A 19369-nucleotide genomic window follows, 5' to 3' on the forward strand; every position below is an offset into this window, starting at 1 on the left:
AATACAAATGAGGGATCCCACAAAATACTAGAGGAAAAAATATGTTCCAAAAGTCACATATATCGAATCAGAAGAGTGAATTCTTCAGATATGTATGATTTATTAGCAAAAGGAAAAATTCCTTGAAGACGAAAGGGTAACTGTATAATTAGGGCTTACTGGACCAGCACAGAGCTAAAAATCTGTAGCCTGCTACTGCCACTTATCTTTGGTGTCACAGTGTCTATCTTTGGGTACAGTTTTCCATAGGATCCACAAAATTAGCATGGCTTCTCCATTAATTTTTAAGGAATGGCAGGAGCTGCTAGAATTTTTAGTGATAACAATTACACAGTATTTTACTCCATAAAATTAATAACTGTGATACATGTTGATAAACAAATGCTTCTATTACTTGAGGTACGCTCTTGAAGTTGCATACCTTCTTAAGAGAATTTCAAAGATCAGAATAATCTATTATTTCTACTTAAGAGGATAAAAGACTATTTACGATGATAAAAGGCATGACCACCCGACACCATTGAGGAGAAATATTACACAGATGAGTACTTATCTTCCTGGGAAGCAAGATTTGGTGCCATTTCCTAGTAAGAGGGACAAAACAGTGTCCTGCAACAAATTACCACTTTTTGAATCTAACAGTGAGCTTCTTTGTGGCAAGATAATGCTTCATTTCCTAGCAGCCAAATAAAACAAAAAAGTAGGAGAGAAAAAGCAAGTTTTCTCAGGCAAGTTGACTCACTCAACTTTCAGTAGAACCCCATTATCACAACGTTACTATACAAACTCCTTTATTCTATTTACATATTCATTTGACTGAGGTTTTTCCCATATGGATTTGAGAAGCCAGATTTCAAATATAGAATTCATATAATCGACATTTAGAAAGTGCTTATCAAAACATGATATTGCTACCTGAAGCTCCTTCATACACCTTGTCAAAGTCAAACATAGCAATGCTCATCTCTAAGGTGGTGTCAGTACATCCGAGAATGGAAAACTTTTTCATTATCAATGAAAATAACCTGAATTAAGGTCTTCTCATTCTTTTTTTTTTTTTTTTTTTTTTTTTGAGAGACTGGGTGCAAGCATGAAGGGAGGAAGGACAGAGTAAGAGGGAGGGAGAGAATCTTAAGCAGGCTCCACACCCAGCATGGAGCCCAACGCAGGGCTCGATCTCATGGCCGTGAGATTATGACCTGAACAGAAATCAAGAGTCGAACACTTAACCGACTGAGCCACCCAAGGGATGCCCCTCATTTTGTCCTTTAGTAGGGTTTCCTTCTTCTCTCTCTGGACAATATTGGGATTCTGGGAGACTCTGAAGTAGGATCTGAGTTTATTTCAGAGATGTGGGAAATGTCTTGACCTTTGCTGACATGTACTTGTGTTGAAGTCTTCAGTGAAATGAGCATGTGCTAGCTTTTAGTCATCGACAGAATGTGCTAAACACCTACGTTATATATTTCTTTTGAGGGCTTTAATGTACTCTTGTAGATGTTATCTTATTTATCCTCACGGATTTCCTACTTAAAGATTTCAGATGGCTGCCACATCACTGTGACATAAGGGAAGACAGGTATTTAGATAATCTGCAAATAGAAAAACTGAGCTGGAGGTTCCATGTAGTTTACATAGAGATCACTGTCAGGGACAGAACCGGCACGGTCACTTCTTCACTACATCGCACACGTCCTCACTCACGTGCATCAGTAACACAAAGACACGTACACGTTTTCCTCTCTTCCGCTCAATCACTACGTCTACGTAAAGGCTAGCTTTTTAATTCTGTTAATTTAGATAATTCAAAAACATGAAACGTACACTTAATAACCCACCCCCTCCACGGTTATTTTAATACTGATCTCAAATATCTGGGTAGTTTGTTGGTTAGTGCATGGATCTGAGGTCAGACAGACATGAACTCAAATCTCAGTTCGGGGGCTAATGTGCCCCTGAGCAAATTCTCTAATTACTGGAATCCTCAGCCCTAAGTGGGGCAAGGACACCTCTCAGGAGTGTATCAAATGAGGTAACATACGTGGAGTGCTTAGCACGACGTCCTATATAGTAGCCAGCGCCACTACCGTCAAAATCATAGGCGCACCGCATAGACTTTGGGTAGTTTCTGAGCAGAATCTTGTATTGCTTAGTGCAGAGTAGAAAGTACTGACTTGGCAACGGTAAGGGAGCTGAACACGGGCTGGATGGAAATTCGTAAAAAAGGCCCAGGGCTACCCCTGGATCGCGGATCAGGGGGCACGGCCCCCCCCCCCCCCCCCCCCCCCCCCCCGCGAGCTCAGGGGGCGGGGCAAGCGGGGGCGTGGGGCTGTCACTCACGCGGGGGTGACGCCCTTGGGCAGGCCCAAGGCATTGACGGCCACCGGCGGAGGCTGCGAGGGCAGCAGGGCGCTGAGGAAGGCCGCGGGCGTCTGGCTGTGGCCGAAGCGGGCTGCGGGCGAGGCGCACGTGGACGCCGGGCCCGGGCTGGGAAGCGGCGGCGGAGGCGGCGGCAGCGGGAACACGTCGGGCACCGGGAAGGCCGTCGTCGGGCTGAAGACGGGGGGCGGCGGCGGCGGGGGCGACGGCGAGGACGGGCACCACGGAGCCTCGGCCTCGGCGCCACCGAAGGGCTGCGCGAAGGGCGGCGCGGGCGCGCGGCCGAACTGCTTCAGGGTCGGGGACATGGGCGACGGGAGGCTGGAGGAGCTGGGGCTGGAGGCCGGCGTGCCGTGGCCCGACGCGGGGCCGAGGTTCTGCGCCGCGATGAACTGCTTGGGGCGCGCGTAGTTGAAGGAGCCGGAGGACTGCATGGCGGGCGCGGAGCGGGAGGCGAGCGTGCTCATGGGCTCCGGGGAGGCGGGCGACGCGCAGGCCGCGAGCTCAGGGAAGGCGGGCGGCGGCGGGAAGGGCGGCGAGGGCGGCGCGCTGCGCGGGGCGCCGGCAGGCGGGGGGTGCCGCGCGCTGGCCTCCTGCTCCAGCCGGACCTGGTTCTGCAGTTGCTGGATTTTCAGAGGGTCCCTGAGGGGAGACAAAAGCGACACCTTCAGAGAGGGAACTGGGGGAACGTTCGTGCGAGGCAGTGAGGATCGCGTGTGGACGGAACTCCCCGCGTCTGGCAGCTCCAGGCCGCACCCGGTCGGAGTTAGGCACCGGTTAGTAGCCTCAAGTGTGTTGCCCGTTATGGATTGTGGACAAAGCGCTAGGTTAACTACGCGTAACCGGTTATCTCAATGTCTAATTGAAGTTTTACCCAAGATGATCCAAATCAGTTTACAAATAAATCTCAGTGATGGAAATTTTACGTCTGACTCCCAGGGGCCGTATTTCATTTGAATAGAACCAGAAATATGAAGAGAAAAATTTCTGACATGAGTTCTCGGTCCTCTCATTTGCCAATTTTTTGGAAGAAAATCCTGTCATAATGAGAAAGTTAAAAGAAACATTTAAGTTGTTTTTGGAAGACCTAGCTTCATCCAATTTGCCTATTTTAGTGCTATCAACTCTGCATTTAATAAATACCACATGGTGATTTCCACTTTAATTTCTGCATTTGTTACCTACAAAGACATATGCAAAATTTACTACCACCAAAATTTTAGACTCTGAACTGCCAATTATTTACACAAACCTTAATACACACTGATATTCTGTGCCATGTCTAAAATACACAAATGGCACCTATCTTTAATATGCAAGTGTTCAATAAGGAGTAAATTACAATAATTATTAATAATAATAAATAATGCAGTTTTAATTCCCCAAGTACTTTCCATCGAGAAGAGATAGTCTGAAGTTTAGATTTTACAAAAGAAGTTAGTAAGCAGCTAACAATTAGCTAAAATCTAACTCTCTTTTACTCAAGCTTCCCTAGTTAGCTGAATTCTACATCCAAGACATTTTTAATTCAGTGCACCAATGGCTGTCAAAAGAAACTTCAACAGAAGGTGGCACTGTAACAACCAGATAAAACAATCATGAATACGTAAAGCTAACTTCGGTCTTAACTTTAAACCTTTTGAAACTAAAACACAAAACCCTCAATTTAATTGTTTAATTAATTTAATAAATTTTAATGTTATTAAATAATGAAATTATTGGGTTAATTTAATTAACTTAATTATTTAATTTTCAAAATCAAGCTTTTAGAGATTCAGAGCAATAAAAGGAATTGAAGTTGCTGACAGTAAAAAAAAAAACCAAAAGGATTTTAGCTCTGTTAACAAGTATCATTAGATGTAGGAACATCCTTCCCTTGTTTTCCATTCCCTTCTATAATTAGCCAGTAAACTGATTACACTTAAATCCACAAAGAGAGCAAGAAATACTTTCCTGGGAACTGAAAAGTATATATTAGGTGGGTCTAGTATGTGTATGAAGTATAAGGATGATCCTATATGTTTAATCTGTGCAGAGTATCAAAGATTCCAACACCAAAGAACTCTGTGGGGTCAGTCCTGTGGAACTTAACTGGAGCGTTTTCAAAGCATTTTTAACTGGAGCGTTTTTAAAGCCATGACACTGCTAGGATTCACCAGATGCTGAGTTCCAGATGTCGGTGTGGTTTGGGTCCACTGTCCAGCACATGTGTTCCTGCATTCACATATTTAGAACTGGCCCAGGAATAGAATGCATAAAAAACCACCCAACAGCTCTAAACCCCATCATCTAGTGCTCATCTTGAATCCCCAAATCTCCTTTCTGATCTCCCTGCCTGTTCTATCACCTTCTTATTTCCTACTTATGCATCCTAGTCCTCGAATGTTCATCTTCAACGTTTGGCTGACTGCATCTGAACTGGGAGTCATCCGCATGGCCCTCCTCAGAGGCACTGCTCCCCTACTCTGGCCAGCTGGGCTCACCACAGCCAGAGCCTCCGATGTGTTTTAAGGTATTTTAAGCTTGGCCTGGCATCAGCAAATAACTGCGTGTGGTGGCTCCGGCAGGGTTGCTACAGACAACATATCGTTCCCTGTATCTAGTGTGAGGACTCCTCTGCCCCAAGATGAGGGAGTGGCTCTGAGAAGCCAGTCTTCAAAGAAGCCAGGGCAGGAAAGCCCAGACCACCACTGTATTCTAACTCTCCTGGAGTTAAGCCTACTCATTCGGCCATTAAAACAACCACCAAGTTTGTTAACCCATGTGGGCTTAAAGCTGCTGACATGCTTTTAGACAGTTCAGTTCAAGAAAGTATTAATACAGCATTTCACAAGAAATGAACAGGCATTACAGTGACTTGACTACCGACAGATGCTGCATCAAAGAACTCTGCTAGGGTTTCTACTCCCCCATTTTGCACTGGAAGAAGAATAAAATATGCAGGGAACTGGAGAGGTGGGAAGGGAAGTAAAATAGTTATTCTGAATTAGTAAGTGTCTGACTTGATTTCTGGCAGATCATCGTATTTTAAAGAATACTGGAGTTAAATGGATCTAAAACCTGGACTCTGAGGTGATGAAATGCACAGTTCTAAGTCATTTTCTTCATCCTCATTAAGTTACAAAGGGAATGAGAGGTTCCAGAAAAGCCTTTGGAAGTTACTTTAAAAGATATACTATAAAAAGTCATCACTTTTCTGGTTTCCCCATTTTTTTTCTGCTTTTTTTCTGAAAATGAAACTTAACTTCTTGGAAATACTGGGTAAAGGTTGAACTGTTAGGCTTAAAGAGTTCTGGGAAGCCCTACTCGCAAGGACAGCACTTTGAGCATCATATTAAAGTGTTTGGCTTTGCACAACTACTCCATCAACCAACACCTCCCCCGCCTCCAGCCTTTTTCCCCTTCCTGTACCACAACCCTCATTCAAAAAACCTAAGAAATTTTCTACTCTTACCCCTCTTGCAAATTCTAAAGGCGTCAACAGTTGAGGAAATGAGAGGGCTGGGCTTTTTGTCATGCACTTGTCACACTCCATTTACAAATGAGGACACTTCAGGTAACTTGCTCAAGGTCACAGAGCAAGTAACCTGTAGAGCCAGGTTAGATCTGTGTCTGTGTCTGGCTTCTTTAACTGCACCAGGCATGTCAACATGGAAGAACCCCGACTTCCAATGTGATTTAAAAAAAACTAAAACATTCTGTGGTCATCATTCCCTTCTAAGAACTTTCTCTCCTCATGCTTCTATGTCACCACAGCATGAGGGCCTTAAAGATCTGAATCATCAATGTTTTAAGTTTTACATATTCAAGAATATATTTAAGAATATTTGACCTCAAACTTGATTCTCTTTAGGGTGAAATGGTGCAAAGATGAGAAGATCTGGGCAGCTCAGAAAGGGAATATGTAAATACTAACTCAGTGGATTCTCCTCCTGCATTATAGAAAATCAAGAGCCTCCTTCCCCCAATCCTAATAGTTTAGACACAGATTTAAAATTTTTTTATATTTATTTATTTCTGAGAGAGAGAGACAGAGTGCAAATGGGGCAGGGGCAGAGAGAGAGGGTGACACAGAATCTGAAGCAGTCTCCAGGTTCCGAGCTTGGCCAGCATAGAGCCCAACACGGGGCTCGAACTCAAGAATGGTGAGATCATGACCTGAGCCGAAGTCAGACGTTCAACCAGCTGAGCCACCCAGGCACCCCTGGACACAGATTTTAACTACAGCAGTTGTACAGACCATTGGATGGGGCCAAGATTTAGATCTGACAGGGATAAAGAGAGAGAGATGTGGAACACAGTTTACTTTCCAATTCAGTCATCTGTCTTGCCACTAGACTAAAGCAGCCTTGGAAAACGTAACCAGCCAAGCGGCAGTGTGGTACAGGAGAAAGAAGCTAGACTCAAGCTGGACGGTACTGGCTTGAAAGCCAACTCCACCGGCTACTAACTGCGGGATCATTACGAGGATAAAATAAGCACAGTGCCTGGTTCACAGTGTGAACTCAAGAAACGTTCCACAACAGGAGAGAACCACCGCATGAATTCTGGTTACTGTACAAAATGGACCTTTAAAAAAATGGAGATAATGTTCTCCTTACTGCAAGGGGATTTTCCTGTTTATCTCTTCCCACTGCAAGTAGTGGCTTTCTCGTACTCAGAAAGCCACAGTAGGGGTGGGAGAGGAGAGACAGCACCAGTCATGTACCTGGCATTTTCATCCCCCTTTCACAAATTCTCCATAGGTCAGTGAGGTCAAATAATTTGTCTAAGGGCAGAACCTGGATGTGAAGGGTCGGTTGGTGCGAAAGCCTCATGCTATATACCATTCTCTCTAAAGTGCTCGATAAACAAACAAACAAAAAAGGTTTATTAAAAATGTTAGTTTATTATTACTACATATCACTTTTTCTCTGGGGAACTGCAGCCCAAGTTCAAAATAAATGATGTGAAAGCAAACTTCTGGAGAACAACTTTTATGTAAATTGGGAATTCCCAGTATCTCTCTCCGGAGCAATGTCTGGATCGCAAGAAGTAATTTATCCCCTGCTCATGTTAATAAAGATGGAGTATTTATAATTGTCTGGAGGAACTCTTGGGATCGCGAAGCTGGAAAACATTTGTGCTTTCAGAATAAATATGCTGTTGGCTTATGTATTTTCTTTCATTTTTTATTGTGTGATACAGAAGCCATTGTATGACAAAGCGGGGCCGTAGCTGCACCCTCTGAACGGAGAGCTGTGCTGGTCCTGCTATTTATATGCACTTTGACAGCCAGGGCTGTGACTCCCAGCATCCTCCCAACACCCAGCCGAACACCCGCATAGGGCAGACACGTCACTGTCAATGACAACAACCGTCGTTAATTTCCGGTTGCAATTTCGATACCATGCTGGGTTTATCAGGTATGTTCGGTATATTCAGGCCTACAACAGGAGGGCCCCATACTGGACTGGGGAATTTTAAGAATTCTCAAAGGAAAGTAGGTAAGTGAATTAGGGAATAAACCGGGTGTTCCCACAACATTCCTCCCCAGCTGGGATTAGCTCCGTATCAGATCTATGAGAGAACTCAATATATTAATTCTGGGAACTTATAAAACGGAATATAAAACTCCTACACGGGCTTCAGTTCAGAGAGTACTGATTAAGTTCCATCTACTTTATTATATTAGTACTTCAACTGTCTTGCTCTTGTTTCTATTATTCATACTTTATGTCTTCGTATCCTATAAAAAAAGGTCCACTTGGTGAGCGTTAGTATCTAACAACTTGCTTTGGTTAGGACTAATTTATTATTGCCCTTTGGTAAAAGGTCCATAAATCACAGTCTTGAGAACAATCATTTACATAATAAAAACGAGTGAATATAAGCCAAATGAAAATGTACTACATTAGGTTTTGGGGAGGTTGTTAAGTGCAAAAATAACTATGAGTTTAAACACATCCCCCCTAAGGTTGGGGGAGAGGGCAGGGATAAAAGATTTGGATTTTCTACAAAGTACCACATAAACAAGAGAATGTTAAAATCAAATTAAAACTGACCACTTCTCAGGAATGTGTGTCTAACATTTATTGCAAAATGACATAGGTTTCTTTACAAAAGCCTTGCTCTTTGATCTTTAATTTATTCTGAGCCTTTTGTAAATCATCCTGACTCTCTAGATAGAGCCAGGACTCAGCACAATTAATTACATAGGAGGGTTCAGGGAAGAAGTGACCTGAGTGAAATCAGCACATGACTTCAGTCTCTTTTAGAAAGACTCGTCCTTTCCACTTAGAATAAGAACTGCATTTGGCTCTGCTACAGAAAAACAGTAGCTCTTTATGTCTTCGTATATAAAGCTGATGTCTATTTGAAGTCATTCCATGTACCATGAGAAACAGGGAGCAAGTGCGGACCAATCCATAATCCTCCTGGGAACGTCTCTGGAGTATCAAAGCTCAGCCGTGTCCCTCATGTAGCTCAGGGAATAAGGACTAACAGGTAGGGGTGGTGTTCCTAACAAGGGTGGACACTGACCTGAGCTGTTCCTCAGAACGTGAATCCCACAGCTGGCTTCCCAGATGCACAGGGGTCTCCTTCAGGAGGTCTGTGGAGATGCAACTCTCTATGGGGCGCGTAAGTAGCAGTTTGGCTTTGCAAAGGCTAAGGGATTTAGTCCAAAGCATTTAGTCTTACCAAAAAAAACCAAAAAAAACAAAAAACAAAACAAAACCCGGATTATATCCTGACTAAATTATATACGATAAGGGACAGACTCGGATGGTGTTGGCAAGTCATAATGAATAAGCCTGATGAATCTATGGGGTGGAATGCTGGTGTCTCAGCCTTAGCCTTTTTTTTTTTTTTTTTTTCCACAGGAGGAATGTGAGGTCAGGATCTAAAAAGCATCAATTCCACATCACAGTTAAATGCCTTAAATAATTTTCATTTCTGTTGCTGCATAGGCCAGTGAAAACAGCCGAAAGATAATAGCCGCTGATTCTTTTTTTTTTTTTTAAATTTTTTTTTCAACGTTTATTTATTTTTTGGGGACAGAGAGAGACAGAGCATGAACGGGGGAGGGGCAGAGAGAGAGGGAGACACAGAAACGGAAACAGGCTCCAGGCTCTGAGCCATCAGCCCAGAGCCCGACGCGGGGCTCGAACTCACGGACCGCGAGATCGTGACCTGGCTGAAGTCGGACGCTTAACCGACTGCGCCACCCAGGCGCCCCAATAGCCGCTGATTCTTACAAAAATTGCTAAAATATAGTGGACATAACAGAAATTAACATGGACTATTGACAACTGAAGATGTTTGGTATTTTTTTTTTTAAGTTTATTTATTTTGAGAGAGAGAGAGAGAGAGAGAGAGAGAACGCACATGCGTGCACAAGAGGGAGAGGAACAGAGAGAGAGGGAGAGAGAGAGAATCCTGAGCAGGCCACACTGTCCGCACAGAGCCCTGTGTGGGGCTTGAACTCATGAATGGTGAAATCATGACCTGATCTAAAATCAAGAGTCGGATGCTTAACTGACTGAGCCACCCAGGTGCCCCAGTATTAATTCTTAACATAGGCAAAGTGTACTTTTGAAGAGAAACCTGGTTTCCAACCTTTTCTGTCAATACCTGGGGCAGAGTTAGTGATCTCATTTCTAAAGGAAACACCAAAAAACAAACAAACAAACAAACAAACAAACAAACAAACAACCACTCCCTGTGAGGCGGATGTTGAGGAACTACTCAGGTCTTGAGCATTACATTTCTCTGAGATTTTAAATAATTGGGGGGAAAATGATGGACAGATACCTAGCTTTCAGTCTTATAATGAGATGAAGAATTCGTATCATATTTTAAGGTTTCGTATGGTGAATATGAATATTTGCTCAAATTTCCACGTGGTCATTGAGAGCCTACTGTGTCATCCATTTTAGGTTATGTTTGCTGAATTGAATATATCTAAAACAGTGGTATGCATTCTGTACTGGTAAGACTGCATTATTACTAAGGGCAAAGTGTCATATCTCTCAAAAGAAATAACCATTATCTACTCACCAAATGGCTTTAATCCACTCAGAGAACAAAAGAACAATTCTCTCACTTGTCTGCCCCTTCCAAACATTTTATCTTCAATATCTCACTGTGCTCACGTGTAAGATCAATAAATACTGGCAGAATTTAACTAGAATCCTCAGATTTTGCTAATGTACAAGACTAGCTGTTCCATCAGGCTATATGGCACTCAGGACACCCGGATGTGCTGCTCTAAGGGAGTACAGATACCCTGCAGATAAAGCCACTCTCCCACAGGCTATTTACTGGTAAGAACACAGAGTCAACCCAAGAGGGAAATGTTCAAAGTGGGAACTTATAGGGGGCCTGGGTGGCTGAGTTGGTTCAGTGTCTGACTCTTGATTTCAGCTCGGGTCATGCTCTCATGGTTCATGAGATCGAGCCCCACATCGGCCTCCGTGCTAACGGCAGGGAGCCTGCTTGGGATTCTCTCTCCCTGGCTCCCTGCCCTTCTCCCACTCTCTCTCACTCTCTCAAAATAAGTAAATAAACTTAAAAAAATAAAATGGGAACTTACAACATAGTATTTGTAAGGTCCTAATAAACTTTCAGATTTTATGATCCTTACTCTTCAGTCCAGTAACATTTAAACATTATAAAGAAACTGATTTTAAAGGAACTCATAAACAGCTACCCAAGCCCAAGTGTGGTGTTTATTCGTATATATACATTCATCCTATGCATATGCTGTTTTCATGTCCAATGAAACAGTTTTTGAAAAATGAATATGTTATTTCCTGGTAAGCAGAAATAGATTTGAAGGCATTGGAGAGGCAAACTAAAATCCTTCCACAAATGACTCTTACAAAAGGAAGGATACTTTTTAATTTTTTTTAACGTTTATTTATTATTGAGAGACAGAGAGACACAGAGGGTGAGCAGGGGAGGGGGAGACACAGAATCCGAAGCAGGCTCCAGGCTCTGAGCTGTCAGCACAGAGCCCAATGCGGGGCTCGAACTTACAAACTGCGAGATCATGACCTGAGCTGAAGTTGGTCGCTTAACCAACCGAGCCACCCAGGTGCCCCCGGAAGGATACTTTTATGCAGTAAACAATCATCATCTGATTAGTGAACATAAACTGCATTTGTTTCTTAATACAGATAAGTTCTGTCCATAAGTTAAGAAAAATAGCTTTAGGGTTTTGTGTGTCTCACAACAGCTCCGTGGGAATTGGGTTGGCTATGGTTCTGCTAGAATGTTCTCCCTTAAAGAAATGTGAACTATTTCAGTGGCTCAGGAACCACTCACCGTTCCATTAATAAACCCTTCTCTTTCCACTGCAAAACTTATCCCTTTGGCTTGATTTTGTAAACCTCCTGAAAATCAAGGTATTTCGTTCACCATAAAGATACAGTTATGCTGTGCTCTGGACCTATAATCTGTCAGTGCTGGTGCTTCCTCCGCCCTCCCTCTGCAGCACCTGACAATGCATAGCGATCACCCCCTCCTTCTTGAAGCTTTTCTGCTGCCATCACTACCACCAGCATCCTTGTCCTCTTGCCTTTGATACTGTGCCTTTTCCTCCCGGGTTCTTCCCTGGCTCTCTAACTATGGGTGCTCCCCCAACATCAGAACTTTCCGATCACTCCCTAATCTATCTCTGACCCAGACCCTAGTCCTGAATTCCACTTCTGTTGCCCAGTTCATGTGACAGAAACTTAGCATGCCTAAGACAGAGTGCCCCCCCTTCTCTAATTTCTCCCCCTAAATAACATGATAATTCGAAGATTCCCACAATTTGGCTCCAAACAGCCCTAACTTCCTATCCCTAACTCCTGTTCTATCTCCACATTTTCATTCTTCCAAATTAGTCTCATTGTCCCCCAAACTCCCCCAAGGAAAACCTTGGGTTTTCCTTCTTGGTCTTTTCTCTTTTGGAAGGCTCACACCCCACCAATTTCTCTCCATCCACTGAGGCTGTCTTCATCCTTTCGTGCCCATTTCAACATCTATCTTTCCTTGAAGTCCTCCCCGATAATATCTAGCAACTCCTTCTCCCTCCTCCAAGCTGTGCCTACCCTCAAGGCCGGTAGGGCACTGTCGAGGTTCGGCAGTGACGCTCTCACACACCCACGGGCCAGATCTTCTAGAGCCAGGTTTGTGTGTTCTGTGCTTTCGTTTGCTCGTCAATGTCCCTACCTGTGAGATCAGCAGGTGTCCTTTTATGTGGCATATGGGAAAGGTGAAATAATCACAGCTCTCATAGTAAGACAGTACTTATACTCTGGTTTTTCAGTATCCAAAATATGAAACTCCCATCCCCCAAAGGGGAGTGTTTGTGAAGCTGGCAGCGTAGTTCCCAATCTGGCATCTGTGAGGCACTCCATCATGTTCCAGGCAGCGGAAGCCTGTGCCAGTGCCCATTTTCCATTTTATTTGGTTTTCAGTCAGAAACGCCTCAAGTTTATGTTTACCTTGAGGAAAAGAGTCTCAGGGATATTTTCAGGACTCGCTGAGAACTTTAGTCATCTCTAGGCATTTCTTTTCTTTAGAAGGGTGCATTCTGCCCATTGCTGCAATGTTCTTTTTCAAAGCATGGATTGTATCCTGTGATAACAAAGTTGGCCCCCGTACCGAAAGAGGAAATGGTTCCCTGCGTGTCCGTCGTGAGGCAGGTCATAAAGCCCTAATCCAGTGCTACAAACAAAGCTGCGAGGGATGACTGCGCTGGGTCTGGAATCAGAAGCACTGATGTCTGCCCACAACTTGATGTTGATATCTCGACCCGTTTTTCAAGTATTGTGGAAGCACCGCTGGGAGTTCCTAACGGCTGATACTAAGTTAAAGAATGTGGAGGTGGAGGTCATGCTTTATTTCTGGAAGGAGAGTGAGGCCAGTGGTTGGCGACACGGCAGTAAGCATTCATAAAAGCAAGTAATGACTCACTAGTTGGTGAACTGGATGAGTTCCCTCTTCAAATGGGTTTCCTGAAACTCCAAGAAGAGTGGACATCTGTTGTCCTTATCTGCCATTCTTCCTTTCATCTGGTAAAAGTAGTTCATCCCTTCCTTTACAGATCTGCTTCTACTCTATTCCTCGTGGGTCTGCCTGTCATAATCCCCCAAGCCTTGGTCACAGGGCGAGCATATGACCCAGGACTAGCCAATCATTGTTGGCTTCAGCAAATCATTCAAGGATAAATATATGACCCAGGTCAGGCCAGGCCAGTCAGGATTTTTCATACTGAAGGTGAAAGGGAAATGCGTCTCTGTCCTTGGACAGCTAACCCAAAGGACAGAATCCCTCAGAGCTGCTGGCCGCCATGGAAGAGCCAATACATAAAAAGAAGCCAAGTGGAGAGAAGACAAGAGAGGTAAAACCGGGATGCTCTTTTAGCACCTGGATGTAGATAACTCTCAGAGCAGTTTTATCTCTGAATCCCACGTACACGATAACTGCTCTCTTCCACCTTTTTTTTTTTTTTTTTGCTTAAGTTAATTCAAATATTCCCTGACCCTTTGAAGGAAGTAGCCTTGGAGACCAACCAGTCTAATTTCCTTCATTTACCGATATGGAAATGGAAATGTAGAGATTAACTACACAAAGTTATCAGCTGGTCAGTGCCAAAGGCCTGACAAGAATATCTTGCTGGTAAGAATCGTCTTAAACACTACTAGCACTATCTGAAGTTGATGAATCAGTAAACAATGAATGCGTATATTGTTCATAAAATGGCGAAAGAAACCATTGGAAGTTGTAAGAACAAATGGCTAACAGTGTTCCGCTCATCTTTGCATTTGATAGTCTCCTCCGTTAGTAGTTCGAGTGTTTTTAGCCTTGTGCATAGAAACGATATAATGTTTACAATATATACAATTCTTAAGACATATAAACATATTAACTCTTAAAACATAAAATTGCAAAAGCTTATATTTTAAAGCAGATCACATCATAAAAGACGAGACAGTGCTACTGTCCGAAGAACTCAACACCCTGGAAGCATGAGAACATCCATTCCATGTATCTGAAGTCACCAGGGGAGGCCTCATCCAAATATTTAATCAATCATGATGATGATTACTACTACCACTGATAATAGCTCTTATTGAGCACTTACTACGTACCAAACACCGTTTTAAGAAGTTAATCTATATGAACTATATTTAATCTTTATAAAAACCTAGAGGTAAGGCCTCTTTTATTATCTCCATTTTACAGACGAGGAAATGGAGGCACAAAGATACAAGTAAGTTGCTCCAAGTTACACAGCTGGACGGTGGTGCCGACGGGCTTAAACTGAGGAAGCCTGGCTCAGGACTACTACGTGGTGGTATCTCTGGTCAAGGCAGCAGGACTTACCCATAGTTCCATGTGCACTACGATCCCTTCAGCCGCAGGGGACCTTTCTAATGTGGGTTCCACCCAAGACTGGTTCTGTCAGTCTTACCCCTTTGTTTCTTCATTACTGGAATATAAACATTGCAACGGAGCCCCAAACAGCCACGTACAGAGAGACAACTTGGCTATGTCCTGAAGATATTCCATATGGACAGTTTTAGGCACATAATGCCTTATGTCTCACACACTGTGCTTTACAGACTTTTATTTCTCGCAGACGCTGCCACTGGGCTACTCAGCGCTTTCCCTGGCAGAGGTGACTGTGCCACAAATTATTTGTGTGGCCTTAACTGAGACGGGTCTCAGTTTTTTCTTATCTGTGAAAAAGCAAGTTGGACGACTGTTAAGTAGTCCCTTAACATAGGTTTTAAAGTTCCTCCAAGCTATAAAATCCACAATCTAGTCTTTCAAGATTGGACACGTGAATATTAATTTGTTTATACTCCATCTTTTGAGAGGCTACATTACTGAATATGCAGGAATTAAAAAAAAATAGTATCTTTCACGTATTGATGAACAACACTAATTTATAAAGAGGACTTTCTAGATTTCTATGTTGGCCTATCGTGGGGTGCATGGGTGGCTCAGTCACTTGAGCATCTGACTTCAGCTCAGGTCATGATCTCACAGTTCATGAGTTCGAGCCCCACATCTGGCTCACTGCTGTCAGCGCAGAGCCTGCTTCAGGTCCTCTGTCTCACTCTCTCTCTGCCCCTCCCCTGCTTGCCTGCTCTCTCTCAAAAGCAATGAATAGACATTAAAAAATAAATTAAAAAACATATGTCTATCACTGAAGAGGTGAACCACATTTCTGAATAGATCATAAGCTGCCAATAACATTTTGTACATATTTCCGTCTTGCAAAGGTAAATAAATGAGTGGAAGGCACGGTTGGACCTGAGTCCTCAAAGAGTAATTTGTTTTCATTTAAAGGTTGGCCATTGCTAGTTTATTTTTTAAATCTTTCTAAAGTTTATTTATTTATTTTGAGAGAGGGCAACAGAGCAAGAATGCATAGGAGGGGCAGAGAGAGACTCCAAAGCAGGCTCTGCACTGTCACAGAGTCCAACGCAGGGCTTGAACTCACAAACTGCGATATCATGATCTGAGCCGAAATCCAGAGTCGGATGCTTAACTGACTGAGCCACCCAGTACTCCTGACCATTGCCAGATTAAATGTTAACAGCCAAGTTATATAAGCCAAGGGTTCCACAGTGTGACTATAATCATTGCCTGATCACCAGGCAACAATTCCAACGTCTTATCCAAAGAGGAAAAGGGTTCTTGAAAAAAAACTCAAAAATGCATTTTGGCAAGCTCAAGAGATGTAGCTTAGCAGCATGCACTAAAAGACTTGTGACCACGGAAAAGAATTGCAAATTTTAAATGGCTCTGACCTTTCTTAGCTTATAACCAACTGACCTTGACATTCCTTAGAGGCCACAGGAGGAGACACAGTAATGACAGTGCTGACTGACCTTCCCCCTCAGGAGGCAGATCCAGTCCTTCCAGCAGTAAATGAAGCTTATCAAAATGTGTCTTGGGAAGAACTGTAATAAATGAGGTTCCCTCCCTGAGAAATGACTAAAACCATGAAAATAATTCTTAGATAAAACAGCCCAATTACTTAATGTAATTACTCTTAAGAAAAAACAAGACAGATTTACCATAGCTACATGAGGTTTCAGCATGGTTATATACAACTGTGTATAGTCAAGAGGCATTTACCTGGCATTTGATTAAATGGAGTTTTCTACAATATGATACTTATGACCTCTCAATACAATTAAAACCCTGCAACATCTTGCAATGCCTTTTGAAAGAAGAAAACTTCATAGTATATACAGCTATAGTATTGAGGTTGTCTTATTGTACTTTCTTAATCTTTTCCAAAACATGTAAATAATAAAGTTTATTGCATACTATACTGGTTTTATGATTAGATTATAAGATTTTACAAATTAGGTGGCCCTTCATTTAGGGAAGTAGTATAGACACCTGGATGAGACTATTCTTTTTAAAATTTTAAACAAACAATGGGAAAAAGCTACTGGGGTATAAATATCTGTAAGATGAGGGGCACCGGGATTGCTCAGTTGGTTAAGCATCTGACTTCAGCTCAGGTCGTGAGCTTACCGTTTGGCTCATGAGTTCGAGCCCTACTACAGGCTCTCTCCCGTCAGTATAAAGCCCACTTCGGATCCTCTGTCCCCCGCCTCTCTCTGTCCTTCCCTTTCTCGCGTGCTCTCTCTCTCAAAAATAAACAAACATTTAAAACATACCTAATAAATAAATAAATATCTGTAAGACGATATGAACAGGAGATTCACAGAATGACAGATGGAAGGAACCTGGATCTTGTACAGCAGAGTAAGAAGTACATCTGTCAATATCATGCAGGAGGCCACTGACAGAGCTTCGAGTAGTAACTAGGTTTTTGCTTTCAGCTACTCATGTGAAGACACCAAGGTACAGACTTCTTTCACTAACAATTAAACCAGAAAGCCCCTTCTAACAAGAAAACAGATAAACAGTCCAAAAAACAAAGGAAAGATATGTTATCAATCAGTCAGGCTCCAACAAGGGAACTGTGTTCTTCCCAGAAGAGTAAGGACTGAGCCCTTGCTTAGGAATCACGCACAGCTGTTTGGCTAACAGTGTTATGTCCTAGTAACACAGTCACAACATTCGTGTGTGTGTGTGTGTGTGCGTGCGCACGTTTATTCCTAACCTGACCTTTCAAATACGATCTTCTATCTTGATCGTGGCCACCAGTAAACAGAAGCATATCTGTAATCTCAGAAGCACAGGAGGAGTTCATACGAGGGAACCAAAATTATTATGAATTTTTGTTGTTAATGCCTTCTAGATCAGACAGGATTAATGTAGTAAGTGTAGAAACATGAGTTATGAATTTGCGAGTGATTTTTTTTTCTGGCCGTGGACATATTTCCTGGTCTTTAAAATATATGAGTAAATTAAAGATCCACAGAATTCATAAAAATGTGAAAATAAGCCAGAGGACACTAGTCATTTATGGTGTATGTTAAACACACACACACACACCCCTCTCAAGAGTATTATGCTCTTTAAAAAGTATTACTTTGTAGCATCAGTAGGACATTGGGCCATTGAAGGAGTGACATTCCATCCTTCACCCTGTTTCCACTTTGTGGGGCGGGGCCGGGGGGGGGGAGGGTACTTCCATAAGAAGAGAACCCTTTCCAGTGCATGGGAGGTGCATCTGGGCATGCTCAGATCAGCCCTTCCTTCCTCTTCCCCTTTGGACCTGCTGTTTGCAGGGAGAGTGCGTTCTCCTCCCTCTTGGGAAGCGGGGCCTGCCCCAGTGAATGTATAATGCTGCCTGTGAATCTGTGAATGGGCAGCTATGCCTGCTTAACTGCAGGGGGAAGTATTAGCTCACTTGGCCCAGCCACATACCTCCTTTCTCCTCCAGTTCTCCCCAGTACAAGTCTGAGGCTTGGATCCCTCTCCTTCTGTCTCCTCAGGTTATCCCTCCAATGGTCCCAAACTTGAAAACGAAAAAGGGATAGCACCCTCCCTACCACCACCGCCTCAAATAGAAATCATTCATGCACTTCAGTGGTCCGAAAGAACCTTCGATATATGGGCTCCCTTGCTACTTAGTGTATTTTCAAACCATTAGTCATTATTTCTCCAGCCCCAGCTCTGCTCAAGGACGGAGAAGGTGTGGTGGCCTCCGATGGGCTCAGTACAATAAAATAGGAGCATTAAATAGATGCATTCCCCCTTGGAAGGCGATTTGATGGCAGGACGCCACTCCTCATCTAAGGGATATGGAAGAGCCCTCTACATCGTGCTTTCCCTGAGGAATTCTGGCAATCGCAAATGTATCCATAACCTTTCGTTTCCAGTGAAGTTTTAGTATCCCCACCTTCTCCTGGAGACAGCAAGTTTGTCTTTATAACCCCTTTCCAGTCAGCGGATCTAATTATGTAGTTGAAATTTACTCTTACAATGGCCGGTAACATTTTTAGTTTCTTACCCATAATAAAATACTGCCATCAAGTTTTGATTGGGAAACTGGTTGGAAAAACAAGGCGTCAACATAATCTTTTTGACCAACAGAATTTAACTTGTTTGGCTTAGAGAACTAAAGCACAAGGATAATGATAGTTCCTGAAAATCAGCAGGGTAGTTAGAACGAAACTTTTTCTTTTTAAAAGTAGATTTGTAATTATAATGAATAGCTGCAGACATTTCTGTACACTGTTCCTTTTTATCTCTTTTGGAATTAAATTCTTTATATTAAAGTGCACATGATAAAAATGCAAACATATATCCTGTTTGATTTCCATAGGCAAAAAAAAATGAGCCCTGACCCACAACTCACACCTTATATAAAAGTAACCGATACGTAGCTTCTAGCTAAATTATGAACCTAAAGTACAGAATTTCAAGAAGAAAACATAGGAAAACCTTTGTGACCATCAGTAAGGCAAAGATTTCTTAGGTAAGACACCAAATGTGTGATCTACAAAAGAAAACCATCTGCTAAACTGGACTTCATTAAAAGTAAAAACTCATGCCCTTCAAAATTCAAAAGATA

General features: G+C 42.9%; 1 protein-coding gene across 8 annotated transcripts in view; it reads right to left on the bottom strand.

The window, feature by feature from the left end:
• The window catches only part of PALLD (palladin, cytoskeletal associated protein), a 408455-nt gene that overhangs the window by 39523 nt on the left and 349563 nt on the right, over window positions 1-19369 (bottom strand). For 6 of the 8 annotated variants that reach the window (XM_023252685.2, XM_023252684.2, XM_045055694.1 and 3 more), the window contains one exon: window positions 2341-3021. The exons of the other annotated variants lie outside the window; for them this stretch is intronic. In XM_023252685.2, coding sequence (XP_023108453.2) covers window positions 2341-3021 — 681 coding nt within the window. The remainder of the gene's footprint in view (window positions 1-2340; window positions 3022-19369) is intronic. 8 annotated transcript variants of the gene reach the window in all.

The sequence above is a fragment of the Felis catus genome, chromosome B1 (genome assembly GCF_018350175.1).
Source record: "Felis catus isolate Fca126 chromosome B1, F.catus_Fca126_mat1.0, whole genome shotgun sequence".
Taxonomy (NCBI): Eukaryota; Metazoa; Chordata; class Mammalia; order Carnivora; family Felidae; genus Felis; species Felis catus.